The 21,556-nt window shown below is 42.5% G+C and overlaps 1 protein-coding gene across 7 annotated transcripts in view; it reads left to right on the plus strand.

The window, feature by feature from the left end:
- Positions 1–21,556, plus strand: part of TBXAS1 (thromboxane A synthase 1) — a 243,855-nt gene that overhangs the window by 95,409 nt on the left and 126,890 nt on the right. For all 7 annotated transcript variants that reach the window (XM_063708804.1, XM_055393221.2, XM_063708803.1 and 4 more), the window contains one exon: positions 2,409–2,461. In XM_063708804.1, coding sequence (XP_063564874.1) covers positions 2,409–2,461 — 53 coding nt within the window. The remainder of the gene's footprint in view (positions 1–2,408; positions 2,462–21,556) is intronic.

Here is a 21,556-nt window from a genome sequence, read left to right on the forward strand (position 1 = left end):
TGTGCCAACGTGAGAATGACGGCACAGGTTGACCAGCAGCCTGGACTGACTAGAGGCCAAATGCTAAGGTGCACTGGGCAATGCAGTTGGGTGAGAGAAAGGGGCACTAGATGCTTACAGGGTAGGAAGGCACGTGAAGAACTATTTGTGTGTTAACGTTTTTGAGGACAGGGACGTTGAAATGGACAACACTCTGCAAGGGAGAAGAACATAGGTTAGAGCTGTAGAACCCAACTGTTGCTGAAGTCCAGGGGTGAAGCCACGATGGCTTGGTCTGGTCGGTGATGAGAGTGAATAGAGATGGATAATTGGGAGCAAAATGAAGAACTCTTGTGACAAATTAGTGTACAGAATTCAAGGCAAAGTGAGTCAAACATAAGTCTAAGCTTTGAGCCAGGGGAACAGGGAGAATGGCTATGGGTTGACAGAAATAAAACGTTGGGTGGGGGAGTGGTTCAGGGAGAAGACAAGTTTTATTTTAAGTGTGTTGCTTGGGATTTGCCAGAGTGACATGCCAGTGGAAATGGCCAACAGACATTTGTAGATATAGGTCAGGACTTTATGGTCTACGGTTATTTTTTCTCACATTGGGTTTTCTCAGAAGCCAGACGGCTTATTCTGCTAAGTCACGGGGACACTGACTCCAGACCCAACGCCAGGAGCCGGAACACCCTGCATGGGAAGAACCACCAAGCCAAACAAAGGCAGGAAGACTAAATTTTGGACAATCCTGATAATATCCCTTCAACATCTCTAGAATTTCCCCCATCCCTACCTCCGGAAAGGCTGGCCCTTGGCACTAGATAGAAAAGAAAGCTGCTCTTTCTGTCCTTTTCTGCCCCCACCTTCTCAATTATTTCTTTTCCATTCCTTTCTGTGTCCATCACCTTTTCCATGATTTGTCATTGTTGTTTCTGTCTTCCTAGCATTTTTAAACACCTTCTCCTCTCATCTCTCTCTCTGGGGTGGGCGGTTCACAACTTTTAAGCTCACAAACAACAGTCTCAATGAGGCTTCCTGTTAGCCCCTTGAAACAAGTGTGAAGAAATTTTAAAGTGTCAAGATAGAACAACAGACCAGATCGGAAAGCTAAAGAAAATGCATTTCACACATTTCTGGGGGGAAATGATCAGTTGTATTCCGTGGAATAATTAATTTGGTATTAACATTCTGAGGAAAACGGCGTAGCTGTTGACGTGAGGAGAACGCTGTGCTCCCGCCTCTGGAGAGCCTCCACATATGCTCCTTTGCAGCCTGCCATCCTCACAGCTACAAGCCCTGCCAAATTCTTTCTAGAACATAGTAATTTCGCTGACTATTTTTATATTCGTATATACTTTCCTTGATATATGGCAAGCTTACGCTGCAGAATTCGGTAGATTTCATGAGAAAGGCATGTGTTTTCATGCAGGACATCCACACTCCTAACCCCCAACTTTCCACCTTCATTCCACCCCTTATGTATCCACCCCATACTCCATTCTCACAACACAAATCTACCATTTGCCACCCCCCACACCCACCCCAACTCATGAGTATTTTCAGATCTAGTCCATTCCCACAACACAATGGATCTAGCATTTTCCACCCCTCCGTCAACCCAGCTACACTTCTTTCCCATTATAAAATGTGTCTAGCCAGGCACAGTGGCTCACACCTGTAATCCCAGCACTTTGGGAGGCCAAGGCAGGCAGATGACCTGAGGTCAGGAGTTCCAGACCAGCCTGGCCAACATGGTGAAATCCTGTCTTTATTAAAAATACAAAAATTAGCTGGGTGTGGTGGCACATGCCTGTAATCCCAGCTACTCAGGAGGCTGAGACAGGAGAATGGCTTGAATCCGGGAGGTGGAGGTTGCAGCGAGCCGAGATCACACCACTGCACTCCAGCCTGGGTGGCAGAGCAAAACTCTGTCTCGAAAAAACAAACAAAACAACAACAACAACAAAGTGTCTAGCATTTTGTCTTATGTATCTTAAACATGTTGAATTTAATTAAAGTGTAACTCGAATGGATCATGATAATTCAGAATTTGTGATAATTTTGATAGACTCAGTAGAAGTTACATATAGTAGCAGTAAAAAAGGGCTATATGATAATGCTAAATCAAATTTCAGAGGGCAGTGTTATAGTTGAGAATGCAAACGTTTTGAATATTTTAGCAGCAAGTATACATAAGTAGTTTAAGAACTGGTGATCTCTCCTGTCCAAGACTTTTACATGGCAATTTTTTTTAAAGCCTTTTGTTTATTCCAATGTTTCAAAGTACCTGAAAGCAATTTAACTTTCATTCTTTTTTATTGTTTCTGTAATTGTATTCTTGCTGTTCCAGACTGTTTTCTGAATAAGTTTGAATAATTGGAATTTTGCTTAATCTTATTCTTACTATAGTGCTGTGTTTCCTTCAGGGTTTTTGGGAAAGCCAAATGGAGCTCAGAAAGCTGTATGGACCTCTGTGTGGGTAAGAAGGAAACTCAACGTTTCTATTATGTACGATATTTTCTATTATGTACGATATTTTCTATTATGTACAATATTTTCTATTATGTACGATATTTTGATTTTCACGTGTTGAACTGATATAGAAGAAATGCCAAGATTAGGAATGTTGTATGTGTTTCTATTTTTCAAAGGGCCCACAAAGAGGGTGTCCTGCAGTACAGACAGGGCTTCTAGAGAAGACCCTGGGGTTGCCCACGGGGGGACTCTGCTGGCCTGAAAGAGCACCACTTTCCAGGCTTTGCAGCCTTGCTGGGCCGGGCACAGCATCATCTCCCGTTGCTGTGCTGAGGGGTGTTGCCACGGGATGTGGTGGCCTCTTTGTCTCAGAGCACAAACTGTCCAACTTGCCTTGACAGTGCACAGCAGGTCTTACCCCATGAGCATATCTGAACCTTAGACTCGGGTCCTTCAGCCCATGGGGAAAGTGTGCTGCCAGCAACATGACCGTGTAATTTATCACCCAGTCCAGTTCCCTTTTGAAAGTGAAAGGAAGTGCTATTAATAATTACCCCAGGATGACCTTATCACCTAAGACTATCCCGGATATGCTGGGGCATATGGTCACCCTAGTTCTTGGCTGTGTAAAGTAATATAGCCCTTCTCTTTATTTTCTCCGAATTTCTCCTTTGTATGCTCCTTTGTTTCTAAAATTCCAGATTCTGGTGAGCAAACCCACGTTCAGACCACTTACTCTATTCAAGATTTAACAGGCTTGAATTGTATTGATTCTCAACATGTGTCTTTCCACACTGAAGTCCTAATCATTTTAGTTGGTTTTCACACAGCTTCTCTTCAGCCACTGAGTGATTTTTTTGCAGCTTTTCGTAGACCTCTGGGTCAGCGATCACTTTTGTAGGTGCATTAAAGTTCTCCTGTGTTGCCGACGTACATTCCAATGGGCTCCAGTGATTTGGGGGTCCTATCTCCATAGTATTCATGATGTCTGTTCTCCTGATACCCATTTTTGAAAGGGATTGGCTTGTCCTCTTTATGGAAATGGCCCCTCCTAGGACGCCCACAGTTTTGGTCAAGTTCTTCTACCTACTTTTTGGTTTGCTACGTGGTCCTGAAAAAGTAATAAATTAAGATGTTAAGATGCTCTCTGTATTAGTCATTACTGCATAATGGACTACCCCAAAACTCAGTGACATAAGCAACAATTTGTGATTTATCATGTGTCTAAGGGTCAGCTGGAGTTGGCTGGCCTAAGCTGCACTTGGTTGGATGGCTCCGCTGGACTTCTGGGTGTATCTGCTGGGGAGGGCCTCATGTGGGGCACCAAGGCTCTGCATGTCTCTCATCCTCTTTGGAAGTGTAAGCTCGGCTGGCAGGTTCTCATGGTAAAGGCAAAGACTCAAGAGAGCAAGCCTGATGGTGCAAGAACATTATACATTTCTGCTGAATCATTTCAGCTTATACCCTATTGGTTAAACCAAGTCACATGGCTAAACCCAAGATGTGGGCAGGAGGGCACTGTGGCCACTTTGAGGCCAAAGCAAGACACTTGGCCCAGCCTGACATTGATGGAGCAGGGAGGTGTACTCCTCGGATGGACGAGCGGGGAGGCAAGGCGTGTCTTTAGATAACAAGCAACCCTGCTTCACTCCCTAAGATCTCTTTCAACTTGGCCTTCACTTACTTTTTCATTTTTGCTTTTTGGTGCATAGCTTCTTGCTTTAAGCGTGATAGGTGCTCGATAAAGGCTCAAGAAATTGAACTGTCTACATTTCTCTTACTGTTGTGTGGTTCTATTCCTTTTTGTTTTTGTTTTTTGTTGTTGTTGTTGTTTGTTTGTTTTGCAATAGAGTCTTGCTGTGTTGCCCAGGCTGGAGTGCAGTGGCATGATCTCAGCTCACTGCAACCTCTGCCTCCTGAGCTCAAGCGATGCTCCTGCCTCAGCCTCCCGGGCAGCTGGGATTACAGGCGCCCGCCACCATGGCTGGCTAATTTTTGTATTCTTAGTAGAGACGGGATTTCGCCATGTTAGCCAGGCTAGTCTCAAACTCCTGACCTCAAGTGATCCACCCATCTTGGCCTCCCAAAGTGCTGGGATTACAAGCATGAGCCACCACACCCAGTCTATTGCTTTTTAAAGGTTCTCATTCCAGCTCTTTCTTTCCAACAGTCTCATTCTGCAGCTGAGTTGGCAATGACTTGGAGACTGTCTCATATGCTTCTGAGACACAGCACTGACTCAGAATGACAGTGCCTTCACCAGAATCAGAAAAAGTCCTGACTGAGTTTGAATTCTAGGAACCACTTTTCTTGAGTGTTTCTTGTACAGATATCCAAAGTAGAGCCTTTGGGTATTTAAAAATAATTTGTAAATGCCAAATTAAGAGTTTAAAGGGCACTGTATGAACTAGTTGTGTGTGTGTGTGTGTGTGTGTGAGAGAGAGAGAGAGAGAGAGAGAGAATGACAGAGAAAAAGAGAGAGAGAGAAAAGGAGAGAGAAAGAGACAGAGAAAGATAGAGAGAAAGAGATAGAGAGAGATAGAAGAGGGGGAGAGAGAGAGAGAGAGAGAGGAGAGAGAGAGGTGGAGCGAATTGGTTTCCTTGACAACAGGATATCCAATCAACTTTTTCCTCCAACTTTAACTAAGTTAACACAATTTATCCTTTTCATTTCAAGAAAACCTAAATCATAGAGAATGATTTCAAACGAGGTTATAGAGATCAAGATTGCAGTATCATCTCCATTCTTTGTTCCCACTTCTAGTGAAAAGGAAAAAAGAAAGGTGATGGCATAATTTCTTCCTATAAAGCTATCAACTTTTCTCCTTTGGAAAAAAAAAAATGAGCCATAAAACACCGACTTCTTTTTAAATGTGTCTACTCCCAGATTTAGAGGCAATATGGTGGCGGTGTAAAAACGAAAGGGTTGAACCAATCTAAATCGAATGTCTTTTCTAACTCTAAATGTTATTTTCTTACTGCTTAAATTTTAGCAACAAAGTTTCACTCATTGGGAATGGACTATGCTCAATGAACAGCAAAGACCCTTCTTGCAGAGAACAATTTAATTTAAATTACATTAGTTTTTATTTTATTTTTTATTTTACTTTTATTACTAGGAAATATAATCAATCCCAGCTTGGTCTTCTTAAAAATTGAAATAATAGATTGATTCATCATTTGACAAGTGAAATGCCACACTCTACACTGTTGATGCCGTGTAGAGATGTATTGGGCCTTTAGATGACAGCTTGGCACTGAATGTTGGGAGAAAAATGGGCAGGGCAAATCTCCTCACTGCTCGAGACTGGAAAGCCAACTATGATGTCAATGTATATTTATTATCTGGTTGTCACCCTAGCAATTCAAGAGTTTGAGGCTCAAAACTGGAAATTGACTCCTTACTCAATTCCCCTCCCACTCCCTGCCGTGGGGACAATAGGGCTGGAGAAGGTTTCCATCAAGATGGGCAGACAACATCAATGTTTATCATTACCACCAACACTGCCACCACCACCACCATCACCACCACCATCATCGAGAACAAAATATCTTCACCAAGTGTCTACTTATGTAGCCTGCTTTGCCAGGTTCTGTGTAAATAAAACTACACGTGGTGTCTCTGCCCTCTTTGAACTTGAATGTAAAGCAGGAGGACTGGCGTGGATACCTATACAGCTGTTAGTTGTGGTGGTACATGATAAAAAACTCTCCTGAATTGCACAGCAGCCTGGCCATGTAACACAAAGAAGGCAAGGCTTTATTGCTTTGGATAACCTTCATCAATTAATGATTACTTGTTATCTCCTTCAGGCTGAGAATGAGCCCCAAGTTGGATTTATATTCCTTCCCAAACTCTGTAAGAACAGAATCAACATTATCGTCATACACTGGTGATTGAATATGGTTTATATTCAATATATACCAATATTGAATATAAACATATATTGATATATATTCAATATATCCTGTTTGGATAGAGATTATATCCCCTCCAATTTGTAGCTGGACTTTGTAACCCAGTAGATGATAAACCTTTATTAATTACTTATAGTTAAGTAAGAATAAATATTTACACAGTGCCCTAAGTTCAGGTCATTAGCAACTCCTAAAGGCCGCCATTCAAAGCTCCTTTTCCCTTTATCTCATTTTGTGTGTGTGTGTGTGTGTGTGTGTTTTGTTTTGTTTTGCCTTTTGAGGCAGAGTCTTGCTCTGTCATGCAGGCTGGAGTGCAGTGGCACGATCTCAGCTCATGGCAACCTCCACCTCCGAGGTTCAAGTGATTCTCTGGTGCCTCAGCCAACCAAGTTGCTGGGAATACAGGCATGTGCCATCACGCCCAGCAAATTTTTGTATTTTTGGTAAAGACGGGGTTTCACCATGTTGGCCAGGCTGGTCTCAAACTCCTGACCTCAAGTGATCCACCTCCCTCAGGCTCCCAAAATGTGGGAATTACAGGCGTGAGTCACCATATCCAGCCTATCTCATTGTCTTTTAAATGCTTGCTCTATAGTTCTGCTTTTACTTAGCCTCATCCCCATTTCTTCTTCCCCCAACATCACTTTAGTTTTGATCTTGGCTCCCTCTTGTTGAACTTGACTTTTACACTTCCTGGCATCCATCACCTTATGCCGCTCCATTTTGGTAAGTGGCACCTGCATCCCTGGATCCCTTCATGATGCCGGCCTTGTTGCATAACCTCATATACTCCCATCAGAGCATCAAGTTGTAGGTAGGTAAGCATGAACTTTGTACATAATTCATAAAGTACAAATGAGTATAAGAAAAAAGTACACTTGCTCCCACCCTGGGGCCCATCTGCTCCTTCACAGAGGCAACCTCTCTTAAAAATTTCTTTATAGTCAAATGGATCATATATGATACATGCTGTTCTTTACCTTGCTTTGTTCATTAATGGTATTTGGGAAATTGTCCCATTTTGCTTCATTCATTCTTGTTAAATTAGGTAGTATTTTTAAGGATTTCCTTGTATGAATGTATCCTAATTTTTAAAACAAGTTCTCAATTGATAAACATCTCTTACTTTTACAAACACCATCGCAGTGAAGATTTTCATATACACACCATTGATGTCTGGGGTAAGTATGCAAGATAAATTCCTATAAATGGAATTATTAGGTCAAAGATGGTCTATGTTTTTAATTTTGATAAATATGACTAAATTTCTCTTTCTAGGGATTATGTCAGTTTAGATTCCCATAAATATGCATATGTCCCTCCCATACTTGTCATTAAAATGTGTGGTCAAAATTTTAAATCGTTACCATTTGATGGTATATTGCTGCAGTTTCGATGTGCATTTCTCTAATTATGAGCAAGTTTGAGCATCTTTTCATATGTTTAAAATGCAATGTATTTTGTTTTCTGAGGGATCCTTTGCCACTTCTCTGTTGGGTTATTGATCTTTTCCCACTTTATTTGTAGAAGCTCTTTGCATATTAAAGAAAGTAGCCTTTTATATGCCTTAAGTAGTTTCTCCTCTTTATCATTGTCTTTGACTTTGCTTATCATATATTTCTTCCAATCAGAAAACATTTGTTTTTGTGTTGTTGACTTTAATTGATTTTAACAGTGTCTACATTTTGCATCTTACTCAGAAAGGTTTTCTCCACCAAGGATATTTTTTCATAAACTTTCATTTTTCTAGTTTTTTTAAATTTTATTTTTAAAATATAGAATGTTTGATATATCAGGAATTTGTTTGGAAGATGGAGTTAGGGACACACCCTTCCCCCCCCCCCCCCCAGAGGGTAGAGTTCCATCTGGAAATTCATCCTTTTCCAAATGATTTGAAATGTCACTTTTATCATTTATTAATTCCTAGGTATATTTCTGATTTCTCTATTCTGTTGTACTGCTTAATCACAAGCCAGGGCTGCACTGAATATCCTCATTTGGATGTCACGTTTGTAGCTTCTTGTACCTAGCTGCAGTAGGGTGTTCTAAGAACATCTTTGTAAGTATCAAAGCCTGAAGCAATCTATCTCCCAGGGAACCTTAGGTCCCATACTGAAAAAAAAAATCAATTTAGCAAATAAATAAGCCTTTGGTATAAAGGGCCTGACACTTAGCTTCAAAGTTCACACCACAGGAGGGGGAGGTATCTCATATGCCTCCAAGTTGGAGGTTTTTAGCACCATTTTTTAAATTTAATTAGCTAGCATGCATGAACTAATAGCACCTTGTCACCAGGCAGTGAGGAAGTTGAGAACTTTGGGATACATAAGGAAAAGCATGTGGCATCAGCAATCAAAATAACAAGGTCGTTTCAACACTTTTTAAAGCTCAGCTTCCATGGTGCCATCCATTAGGAGAGTCTGTGTTCTGGAAGTGACTAAGGTGTGAACACTTTTCGTGTAATTGCTCTTAACCATCATGTTTATGTACTATTTAGATGGGGTTGAAGAACAGCATAGAGATGGTTTACTTTAATACTGGCAGATGGCTATGTGAGACTTCCTGGTCTACCATCATGGATCAAGAACCACGGGAATTGAAGGGCTCTGAAAGACTCACCTGTTGGACATGTTTGTTCTCTGACTTAGAAGATATGAGACATCTGAATACACTGGGCTTGAACATGTGGCTGAGGATAGGGTAGGGTGAAAACTATTGCTGATTAGTCCAAGAAAAGACAAGTATTTAGACTTAAATTGGGCAGCTGACACCTGGAGATGGCACTTGTTTTTAAACTGGACTGAGCTCAGTAGAATCATAGATGTTGAAGAAAGGTGGAAATTAAGCCACCGTTGTGGAAGAGTTTCCCAGACACTGATGCTAAGGAGTCAAACTTTAGGTTTTTGCTGCTGATAAAAGTGCAAGCCTCAGTATGAGGCTCGTTTACTAAATGTTTGACCCAAAAATGTGGCTCAATTCTAAGAGGAATTGATGAAAATGAAAATATACTATGATCATTGAGAAAACACAATACCCTTGAAACAGTGGAATTAAGCACAAAAGTCCTGAATTATTCGAACATCTCTGGCCATGAGGCCAAACTGTGGGCAATACTTGGGTCCCCTAGCTTGGTGAAAGCTGGCTTTCATGAAAGCGTTGAAAGCAAAGCTGTGCATTGCCATTCCCAATAATGTGAATCTGAAAGCAAAATTCATGTGAGACCATCATGATGGTCTGTAGGTCATAATTATCGAGCATCATTCAGTGAGTGAAATATCAATATTCTCACTGGTCAAAATAGCTTAATCATGAACACTAAGCCTGTAAGAGCACATTTTTTAAATGATTGGAATTCACTAAACTGCATTATTGCATTTTAGGGGGGCCATTATTCTCTAAAAGTGAATGCCCTGACATAGTGTGCTGATGTTTTAGGAGGCCTTTGAGAATAGGAAGAAAGTTGTCCACAGGACAACTATCACCAAGCCAAGTACACTGCCCAGTAGGTGGAATTATCAAAGGAACAATTGTCCACAGATAAATAAGTGGCTTAGACCAAAGAGACAGAGGAATTTGATTTGAGTCCCACTTTTCTTGAATGAACCATTAATAGACTCTTCACCCTTACCTGCCACCAGCATGATCTCGTTATACCAAATAGTGTATTGCTACAAAGCTTCCATGCTTTCTTATGATTTAAGACCACCTTCTTTCCTAGTCTTGATCCAAAGACCCTTCTGAAGTTTACCTAATTTTCTGGACTTCTAACTTCTTCTTTCAGCCCATTTATTTTATACCAGTTCATTTCCCCCCATCCTCTTTCTATAACAGCATATGGGTGATGGTTGCTGCATATTTTAATGACTACTGCTGTCTAAGTCTTTGTGACCCACCCTCATAAAGATCAAGAACCTGTATTAATTCCCTCTTCTTTGGGTAGAAATATCCAACAGGGCATGATAGCTTACAGTAGAAATCTGCAGTTAAAATTCCAGCTTCAACTTTCTTTCTCTCTACTGCTTGTTACCTTAATGGATTTAGGCCAATCGCTTCCCCTCTCCAGCTTTAGTTCTCTTAGATGTAAAACGTGGGATTTGGACCAAGTCGGTGATTTTGACACTGTTTAATCATGAACCTCAGTAAATAATATATTAACCACATCGTTATCTAATACACACACATACACTTGAAATAAAAGTTTTACAGAAGAACACCTTATTCACAGTATAAGAACCACTTTGATCTATTCTATTGTATTGTATTCTATCCGTAAAAAATAAAACATTTACAAGTTGGTCACAGCCCATTAAATTGATTTCGTGACCACTGGTGAGTCAAAATCAGCAATTTGAGAAGCAAAGGGCTAGATGATATCTGAGGTCCTTTCCAGTTGTAAACTGGATGACTACAAGCCAATGAGACAGCCCCTATCAGTGTGCATCAGAAAATTGTTAGAGGCCATTGTGTTTGCCTCTTTGTGGTTTAAGATTCTGAGAAACCTCTGACAAAGTCAGTAAAAGCCCACCGTTCGCAGCTGAAACCGAATTCCAGTGGAAGCACTTCTCCTGCAGAGACCAGCTCCCGCACCTGACTGTGGGCCCAGGCTGGGCACCTCCCACCCAATAGCACCTTCTTGTTCTTTAAAATCACAAGTTCAACTATTATTGAAATTATTTCCAAGCCTTAACTCGGAATCATGCTAAGAAGCTAACACAAATATATTAATTGACCATTTAAGACATCTCTCTGTAAGATTTTTGCATTGGGTGTAAATATCTAGGTAATTCATGTGGATATCTTCTCCCAGGTAGGTGTGGCCAGCTGATTACTTATTCCCAGGGAGTTGGAGCAGCAGGAAGGAATGGCCTGGAAACTGGAAATAATCCCATTTGCCGGGGTAAGCTAGCTATGGAAAACTGACCAGGCTGTGGGTACTGAGAGAGCAGCTTCCTGCTAAACTTCCTGCTGTGGGTGAAGGGCAGCATTTAAAGAGTAAGATAGTGTTCCCCATTCCAGCAAACACTGGCCACTGTCGTCCAGGAGAGAGCTGTGCACCAGGAAGGTGTCAGCTGGACAGTAGTCAGGCGTCCAGTAAAGCAGCGATGAGGAGGCTGTCAGTGGACACCAGGGCCCCACTAGTGGGTGGTTCAGGAACCTGAGAAGCCCCCGGCCCTGAGAAAGGAGTCTAGGTAGTACAGCAGGGTCTCAGCGGTGAGGGGTCTGAGGATGAACCAGGGATTGACATTCAGTTCTAAGATTCACAGCATCGTGTGAGGCCCAGGACTCAGAAGCCAGACCTAATCTCCGATATCAGTCAGGGTGGACAGGTCCATCACGGTTGGAACAGATCCATGCTGGAGAGGCACCGAGTCTCACGATGTGTGGCTGGAGGTTGTTCCTGCTTCTGGGGCCAGGGCTGGGCCTGCAGATGAGGGACAGAGCACCTGGCTAGAAAGGAGAGAGGACTGCAGCGGCCGGAGCGTCAGCCACAGATTTTTAATTTTGCTTTCCTTGATATTCACATCCAAAATCTACCATGGAGAACTGTATATCACGTTCAAGGTGGAAGGGAACTAACTCATTCCTCATTAGTAACTATCAAATATGGCATCAGTACCTTCTTTATCCTCTAAGTGACAGCTCTGCACAGATGTGTTCCCAATCGATAGAATGTCTCAATTAAAGTTGCATAAAAGCTCTATTTTGAGCTAATATCTTCAAATAATAAATTCCACATTTAATTGAAGTGTACCTGCAACAAATCCAAGTTGTTCAACCCAAAATGCATAATAGAGTATGTAAAACAGTCATGAATCACTGTGACATTTGTCAAGGCATTCTCCCATCTGGAAGCAGGTCCAGAAAGCACATGGCTGTATGCATATATCTTTTGTCAAGAACTTTGCACAGACAGTCTCAAAAAGTGCACACATTTACCCAATTCTTAGGGCTCTTCACTCTGATTGAGAATGTAAATAGCATTCCTATTCTATCTAAAAAGAAGAATGACAAGCCATCTTTGATTTCAAAATTTAAAAGAAATTATTACTAAATTTGAAGAAGCAATGAGTTCCCAATTCACTTAGAGCTTAAAGCTCCTCTTTCATCACTATTTTGTGAGCAGAGAAACTTTTTCCAAACAAGTTCTTAGAAATCCTTGCTTGATTAAAAACCAGTTCTAAATCTTGTTACTCACATAGGGCACAAGGTGAAGAAATCTAAATGTCTAAAACCAAATTAACTCCAGATACTAGTGTGAACTTTCAAGCAAAAAAAGTCACACACCACCGCATATACGTTTGAAATTCTACTAAATTTTGAATGTTTGACGTTAGCCTTTAAACTGGAACATATTCTTCTTTCTTCCTTAGGATCTTTAAATCTTTTAAAGTTTGGGTTGTTTACTATGCATTCCAATTACTCCTGATCACTCTTATGTGTAACATTTCTATAGCTATGCACACAAAGTAATTCCTTAGCAAGGCCCTGCCAAGTTTTATGATGCCTGCTTGCCTAGGGCAGATAATATAAACTTAACTACGAAAATAAGTTATTTGATTATTCTTCGTATCTCAAGACCGTGCTCCTAACAACTTCTCCTCCATCTCACCCTCAAGCTGCAAGAATTTTGCAACCCACTCTATGAAGTTTTTCCACCCTGAGTAAGGCTGTCAGTTTATTGGCCTATTTATAAAGGTCTGACTCTCTGACATGTTCTCCAGGCTCCCCACATTAACCACTAAGGAGGCACTCTTTGCAGATGATTTTTCTTTTTTTTTTTTGGCCTCAGCTTAAAGAGGAACCTATTAACCTTTGCCCGGAATCTATGGCTGGTGAGTGGCTTGTCATAGCATGTTAGTTTGATGAGGCAATTGTGGTCTTTTTTGTTAAAACACCCCCCAGCACCTCTTGATACTACTTGGCCTACTGGAGATGTGGGCATCCAGGAATGAATCAAAACTACTGCACCTCACAACAGAGCTACTGCAGGAAGGAAATCCAGGTACTCCCTGGCTTGTGCCACCTCCGTCTTTTCCGTGGCTAATGTAATGCCTAGTGCATATTCACCACAAAGAGGCAACTGTTGAATGGCTCTTCCATTTGCCTTTGAAGATTGCTTGTAACTCTTCAAGTTCACTTCTTCATCCCACTGCCAGACCACAGCTTGAGACTGATGATTGACATGGCCACTAGGTTCTTCCCAAAGACTCCAGCCTAAGATTGTTAGCTGCTTCCCCCAAAGGCTTAGCCTCCTCTGCTAGAGTTTCGGTTCTTTGGAGCATCCCACGAGCAAGAAGCCTCAGCTCTTTGTCCTCCTCTGTGTAGGAGCCCACAAGGATGCTTTATCTGCAATCTGGAATGGACACTTAGCATCCTGAGTTCTGCCCTGCTCAAAATCCATACCTGTTCATGAGTACCAGGGCTTCAGGGCCCGAGAACCCACAGCTAACACCCATAGGAGAAAGGTTTCATATGAGTAGGTGGGATGGGTTTTCATGCCTCTACAACCTGGCCAGCAGGAGGAACACTGTGACCCATGGTTTCAGAATTGATGGTCTCCCACTTCTCGGTTAGATCTAGGTATTGAGAATAACCTGAAGGACATTTGGCTGGAGGACATTATGTTTATTGTGTTAAAATATGCATCACACAAAATGTACTCTCCTATTTTTCATTGTATAGATCAGTTGCATTAAGTACCTTCACATTGTCGTGCAGCTATCATCATCATTCACATCCAGAATTTTTTTCATCTTGCAAAGCTGAAACTTTGTCCTCATTAAACATTAACTCTCCCTTCCCTCCTCCCCCAGGCCCTGACAACCACCATTTTACCTTCTGTCTCTACAAATTTGACTACTCTAAGTACCTCAATAAAGTGGAATCATATGGTATTTTTCCTTTTGTAACTGGTTTATTTCACTTAACATAATATCCTCAAGGTTAATCCACGTTGTAACACATGGGAGAACTACTGCCTTTTTAAGGCTGAGTAATATTCCATTGTAAGCCTATTCTGCCTTTTGTTTATTCGTTTGTTTGTAGATGGCGGAGTGTGTTACTTCCAGCATTGACCTACTGTGAATAATGTTACTTGAATATGGATGTGGAAATACCTCTTTGAGACCCTGCTTTTAGTTCTTTTGGGTATATATACAGAGGTGGAATTGCCAGATCACAGAGTAAATCTATTTTTAGCTTTTTGAAGACTGTCATACTGTTTTCCATAGTGACCATACCATTTCACCTTTGGAGGACATTTTATAGCAATGCTTTGTTGTCCCCTTTTCACCATGATTATGTGGCCATTACTTCTTGTTTTCAAACCTTGAGAGTGAACTCAGGTTAAATTTACACGTCCCCTTGTGCCCTGGATCCCAACTGGTCAAGGTGAACCACACATTTCTAATTGGAATGTATGACCCCAGTGACTTTGCCTGTAACTTCCTTTTGGCTAGGCCAGTGAGCGCATTTTTAACCAAACCGGCCCCATTATCAACAAATGCTTGCACTGCATGATAAATTCAGTTTGCTTTAATAAATTCCCAGTAGTCCTCACCCAGAGCTCCTTCTCCTCTTATCTCACTCCTTGCTGCCAAACCCTTTACAATTTATGTGTCTGCCTTTCGGTTCTGCCTTCAGCCCCCTCCAAGTTTCCTCTTTCCCACCAGCTCACTGTGGCCTTTGTGTCTCACATAAATTTTGTCTTCTGTGTCTGAAACTCTGACTGACTTCTGCTTCCTTGTTCCCTGGGTCTACACTGTTCCTTCTCTTCCTGGAACTGACCCTTCGATCTCTGGGCTTCCTACCTTGAGTAATTTGTCAAAATCCTGTTCTTGCAATTGGTGGCTTCTCAATTTTTTTCCTCTGGGTTTTTTTCCCACAGTCTTTCCACTGTATCACAGGGCATACATTCCTGCTTCATGACTGTTCATGACATATTGAATTCCCCTCTTGTACCCCACAGTCTCTGCACTGAGTGTGTGCTCATTGGGAAAGGTTAGCTCACATTATACCTATCCAAAAAAGGAGAGGTGGCAGGTGGCCTGTGGAGAAGAGTGTATCCAGGCACATATGCATGGGAGAAAGTTCAGAGGTTTTGGCTGAGATAGAAAGAAGAGTAGAGGCCAAACGTATGCTAGGAAAATGTGATGTTTGGGGCACAAGTAGAGAGGACAACCTTGGCAGTGGCAGATGAGAGAGACCTCAGGACTGGTGCTAAGGAGGTGGGTTATTTAAAGAAAGTTGTGCAGGTATAGAGTGGAGAAGAGGTGCAGGGGGAGGATGGAATTGATTTAAAAAAAAAACTAGCAAAAAACATTCTAATAGCACAGGTGAGAGAGATAAGAGTGATTTAGATTATCAGAAATGGAAGGAAAAGAAGGAGAATTTTATAGAGAAAGTGTCCTGTAGCGGCCGGGTGTGGTGACTCATGCCTGTAATTCTAGCACATTGGGAGGCCAAGGTGGGGAGATTGCTTGAGCCCAGGAGTTTGAGACAGCCTGGGCAATATAGTGAAACCACATCTCTACAAAAAATACCAAAATTAGCTGGGTGTGGTGGCATGTGCACCTGTTGTCCCAAGTACTTTGGAGGCTGAGATAGGAGGATCGCTTGAGCCAGGGAGGCAGAGGCTGCAGTGAGCTGAGATCATGTCACTGTAATCCTGTCTAAAAAAAAGGAAAAAAAAAAAAGAAAAGAAAATGTCCTAAAAATGCAGCAAGTCATTGATTGTAACAAGTAAGAGATGAGTCAACATTAATCACTGAGGCTGACTTCAAATCCTGGAGACAACATGGTGATTCACCATAATTAAGAGGTTGAACAGGGCAAAGACAAAATAGTTTTATCTTTTTCTTAATCCGTTGGAGCTTGTCCTCATCCTCATGTGTTCAAGCTGTTATAACAAAGTGCCATAGACTGGGTGGCTTATGAATAACAGAAATTTATTTCTCATAGTTGTGGGGACTGGGAAGTCCAAGATCAAGGAACCAACAGATTCATTGTCTGGTGAGGGCTCACTTTCTGGTTCATAGATGGCGCCTTCTCACTGCACCCTCCCGTGGTGGAAGACGTGAAAGAGCTCCCTAGGGCCTCCTTTATAAGAGCACGAATCCTATTCAAGAGGGCTCTGCCCTCATGACCCATTTGCACCCCAAAGACCCCACCTTCTAATACTGTCATCTGGGGGTTTAAGATTTCAACATATGAATTTGTCGGGGGGATGGATACAAACATTCAGACCATGGCAGAGCTGCTAAGGAGACATTGGGTGCAAGGTGACTTAGGAATGAAGCACTCAGAGGATCAGGAAGCTGCGTTAGGAAGGAGAGAGGAATGGGAGCCCCAGGGTAGGCCTGGAATCCGGATCTCCACCTCCCATCCTCCAACAATCGAATGGGGTGTTTCCCACAGTGTGTCCTTGAGACCACCGTTTCCACTGACAGTAATAGTTGTTACATGGGGAATAGCAAAAGGAACACAGGTCTCTTCAGTGTAGAATGACTCCGAACCTTTCATGAAGCAATGTCCTTCGACAATCTCCAAGTGAGAAATTTAGGATGCAGTCTTTATTTGACCGCAGAACATTTTTCTCCCCAGAGTATTTCTTGGGACTAGGATATGGAGAACAGGCTTTGAGAGAAAACACTGATCTAATAAATACCAGCATTTTATTCCTAAAGAATTCCCCGTAAAAGACAACCATTAATAGAAAGAGTTTACTTCACCATTGTGAATTATCAACATTACAACCAGTAATTACTAATTACCTCCATTTTGAGTTGATGTTTTGGGGGATGTTTTTATCCTGCAGTGCTATGGAGAGGCTGGGAACGCACTGCTGCCTGTGTTGCTTGTTTATTTATTTCCTTTTAGCCCCAGTGTTCTCTCATTCCCCTTCCCATCCCCAATAGTCAACCATTCCAGTTGTGTTTAATGTGTTTTTTTTTCACATGTTCCTGCAAACTGTGCATTATCATTTCGTGGATATTATCTTTAGTTTATGCCAATAGTACTGCCGTAGATCTCATTCTATTCCTTAGTTTTTTCATTTAGCACTGTGCTTTCAAGGTCCAGCACAGAGTTCCCATTGAGTCTGCTGCTTCCCATGGCTGCCTGACACGCCACGGATGCCTGTACCTACTTCACCTGTCCACTGTCCCAGGAGGAGATACCCAGTGGCCCTCAGCAAGCAACCCTGCAGTGGGCATCCTTTTATGGGACCTTTACGGACCTGTGGGAGAACTCTATGGGCTATCCATCTTGCCCTATGATTATAATATATATATATATATATATTTATTTATATATATTTATTCCCTAAGGCCACTTACATATTAATTGCTAATAATCTGAAAGTGTTTTCCAGCACTCAGTGTGGAGCATGTCCCTCCAATATAGTATCCCCCACGGTCATCCCAATAACATCCCTGAGAGTTTGGCCGGGCTAGTTGCATTATCCTCAATCATACAGAAACATGAGTGACTAGAATGAAAAGGGCGTGTGGCTAGTAAGAGGTGTAAGCAGAGTTGCACAGGTTCTTTTTATTAATCCAAAGCTCTTTCCACTCCACTGCCTCTTCTTGCTATTTCTTCAACATTCCAAACAGTCCTGCCTTAGGACGTTTGCCATAACAATACGTAACATAATTATTTGTTGGTTGACCTGCTTTCCTGGTAGAATGCAAACTTCACGAGGGTAGGGACTTGCTCTCTTGTTTTGTGCTGCTATTTCCAGTGCCTAGAATGGTGCCTGACACATAATAGATGCTCAGTAAATATCTGTTGCGTGAACAGAAGAATCATCTCTAAGTACATGTCTTTCATGTCAGATTTGTCTCCAAGGAAACTTCAAACAGGAAGGTCTTGTTATTTGGCTAATTTTGGTAATGGTACTATTTTACTGGAGACAAATAAAAGGAATTAGGGGGAGAGTCTCATATTAAAATAGAGGGTTGGATAAGGGGAGTTTATACTCTTTCCCTATCAGTGGCTTTTATGCTCTATCAATTCAGTAGTTAGCCCATCAAAGTAAAAAATTGAATTACACTGTGTAAGGCCACCTTGGGATCCAAAAGATAAAAGAGAAGATAAGGGACATGTTCTCCTGATACACTAGCTGGGCTCCACTCACCCAAGTCATTAATTGGATTCTTACTGGGCTACTGCCTCATATCCTACTCCCGAAGAGCTGATACCTCCCATAACCTCATTCTTAGGGTCAGCTGGCCGTATCAGAAAGAGCACTGGATTAGGAGCCAGATCTGGGTTCTGGTCTTAGCTCAGCTATCCCTACTGATGGGACTAGAATGAATGAGTCATTTACCATTTTCTTCCCTTTAAAAAATACTTGAGGCCAGGCTCAGTGGCTCACCGCTGTAATCCCAGCACTTTGGGAGGCCGAGGCGGGTGGATCATGAGGTCAGGAGTTCGAGACCAGCCTGACCAACATGGCGAAACCCCGTCTGTACTAAAAAAATACAAAAATTAGCCTAGTATGGTGCCGTGCACCTGTAATCCCAGCTACTCAGGAGGCTGAGGCAGGAGAACAGCTTGAACCTGGGAGGCGGAGGTTGCAGTGAGCTGAGATCATGCCTGGGCGACAGAGTGAGACTCTTGTCTCAAAAACAAAACAAACAACAACAACAACAAAACCAAACAAACAAAAAAACTTGAGCACCTACCTATCTCACAGGTCTGACATGAGACTCAAAGGAGCTCTCAGAGCCCTCCCAGGGCAGACTGTCCAAGTATCAGGGATTCCAACTGGGATTCCACTGCTCCTTGGTGTTCTTGTAGCCAGCCTGCATCTTGGGGAGTCTGCCGAATTCAGAAGCCCCATACCTCACCAGCTCGGGGTGAGCTTCTTGAGTCCAGCACATGGGTCCTCTCACCCTCATGTCTCCAGGGAATCCTCCGCCTGGGTAAGGGGAGACAGCACACATCATCCAGTCCTCTCCCCTCTTTGGGCCTCATTTTCCTAGCTATGAAATGAGGGGGTTGGGCTAGAATGATCATCTTGAAGCTTCCCTCCATCTCTAAAGTATTATGATCAGTGCTTTATTATTTTTTCCCTGCCTCTGATTTCTCTCCCACTGTGTCTGAAATTCTTTTGCCATTAAATTTTCTCTTCTTTCAGAGTTGCATATCTGGGCTTTTTATACCTAGTCCTGGACAGCACATTCTTCCCATGGCACTGGGCTTCCTCCCCTGGCCTCATTGTCTTTTCAGGAATGACATTAGCTTTTTCCCAGCCCGTGTATTCCTGTTCTAAGCCCACACATCATTTGGGGAGAGATGATTTTGCCGTGTACTCTCACAAATATATGTCCTGCACATATTCTATGGAATAGACACACACACACACACACACACACAGCTCCCTTCAATACCCCCGAATATACATGCCTGGGCATAACGTGTGGGCAAAAATATTCAGGGACAGCCAAATGACTATTTTAATGTTCTTTTGTCCCTGCAGGGCCATCGAACTATTTATTTAGTAGCTTGATGCTGTTTGCATCAACAACTTTGCCTTATAGGCTGTTCTTCATGTTTATGATGCTTACTGTGAAAAAAATTGCTCGCCTAACATCTGTTCTGAATTTGTTTTTTCTTTATTTTTATTTATCTGTTCCCCATTGAATTACATTTGCACCAAGGACAGTAACTTGAATTGTAATCTTCAGTGTCCTTCAGGATTTCTGCACACTTCAATACATCTCTTAATTACTCTTTTTTTATTGTTATGAGATATACATATATACCCATGCTCACACGGGCAGATTGGTTTGTAGCTTACCTCTGCTTGTCCCCCTCTGGGGACTAAGTTTTATTAACTGAATAAATTAGATGGGCAGGTATATTCAATAGAGTAGGGAGGTTTATCATTACAGGTTTCTTTCAGATATTTTTCCCCCTTGCTGCCCAATTCTCTCCTTTAGCCATAGCTCTGTTTTGGAGAAAGCTTTATTGTAGCTTGACAGAGTCATAACTCACCAGGATGAGAAGGACCACTTCATCTTATAGATGAAGAAGCTGAGGGCCAGGGGAGAGGCTATCTTCCTGCCTGCTTCCAGAAAGCATGGAGAATAGCTGCCCCAGCACCATTCTTGAGAAGTAGAGCACAGCTTGACCCTGCCTCTCCAGGCTGCCAAGCCTGGGGGCTTTCCTTAGCAGCAGGAGGCCTCCTGGGACTACTGTGCCACCATCCACGCACCACACCATTGCTGCAGACCCAGTCCTTTGCAGAGCAAGCATTTTGCATGTTTTCCATGGGTGTGGCTGGGTTGGGGTGGTTAGGAAAGTGTGCAGAAGATGGTGTGGGAGAAGGGCAGGGCATGGAGAATCACAGTGGGGTCTCTCTTCCTGCTTGTGGACTCTCCTGGTGGAGCTGGTTCTCTGGCCTCCCTCAGGCTGGCTCGTGTGACTGGAGCCCTCATTAACCCCCTGCTCTCACCACTTAGAAACCAACCCAGGGACCAACCAAGCATATTCCCAGCAGTAGGCGAGAAGATCCCTAAAGAAGGGAAGTGAGACCTGCGTTTTTTCCCCTGATACTTGGGAAATCTAGCAGATATAGAGACAGTGACCCAGGTATTCAAGGGATTGGTCCAAATTCACCATGCTGTAACTCAAAATGCAATGCTCTTTCTACCATCAGTTCTCCATTCTTTCTGGGAGGCGTGTCCCCCTTCTTCCTTTTGCCCTTTCCCACACTCTTTGGGGTCTATGTCCATGTCTTCCAATGGCACAAAGTCAGAGGGGATGGTTTCCCCATGTCTTGAAGTGCTCACTGCTGGCCCTGCTCCAGATGTTGTCCACTCAACAGACATTTCAGTCTTTGCTACGTGTACAGCATGGAGCTCATGGCAGTGGGAGAGACTACCCATCCCCTCCAGAAAATGTATCATTCATGTCTCTTTTCCCAAAGAAAGGTGACATCTAATTTAGGAGAAAAACCCAGACATGGGCCAAGTTGCTCAAGAATGCCAGGTAGTATAGTGGCTGACTTCTACAAGAGAAGGACAGGACACCCAGAAAGAAACCCAGAAGAACAGGAAACCCAGAAAGAACAGGAAACAGGATTCTGGGTAGAATCATGGACCAGTGAAGGCAGAGAAGGCTTCTAGGAGGAAGTAGGTCTTGAAGAATGAATAAGGGGGAGGTGAGGGGAAAG

This window comes from Gorilla gorilla, chromosome 6 (assembly GCF_029281585.2).
Source record: "Gorilla gorilla gorilla isolate KB3781 chromosome 6, NHGRI_mGorGor1-v2.1_pri, whole genome shotgun sequence".
Classification (NCBI taxonomy): domain Eukaryota; kingdom Metazoa; phylum Chordata; class Mammalia; order Primates; family Hominidae; genus Gorilla; species Gorilla gorilla.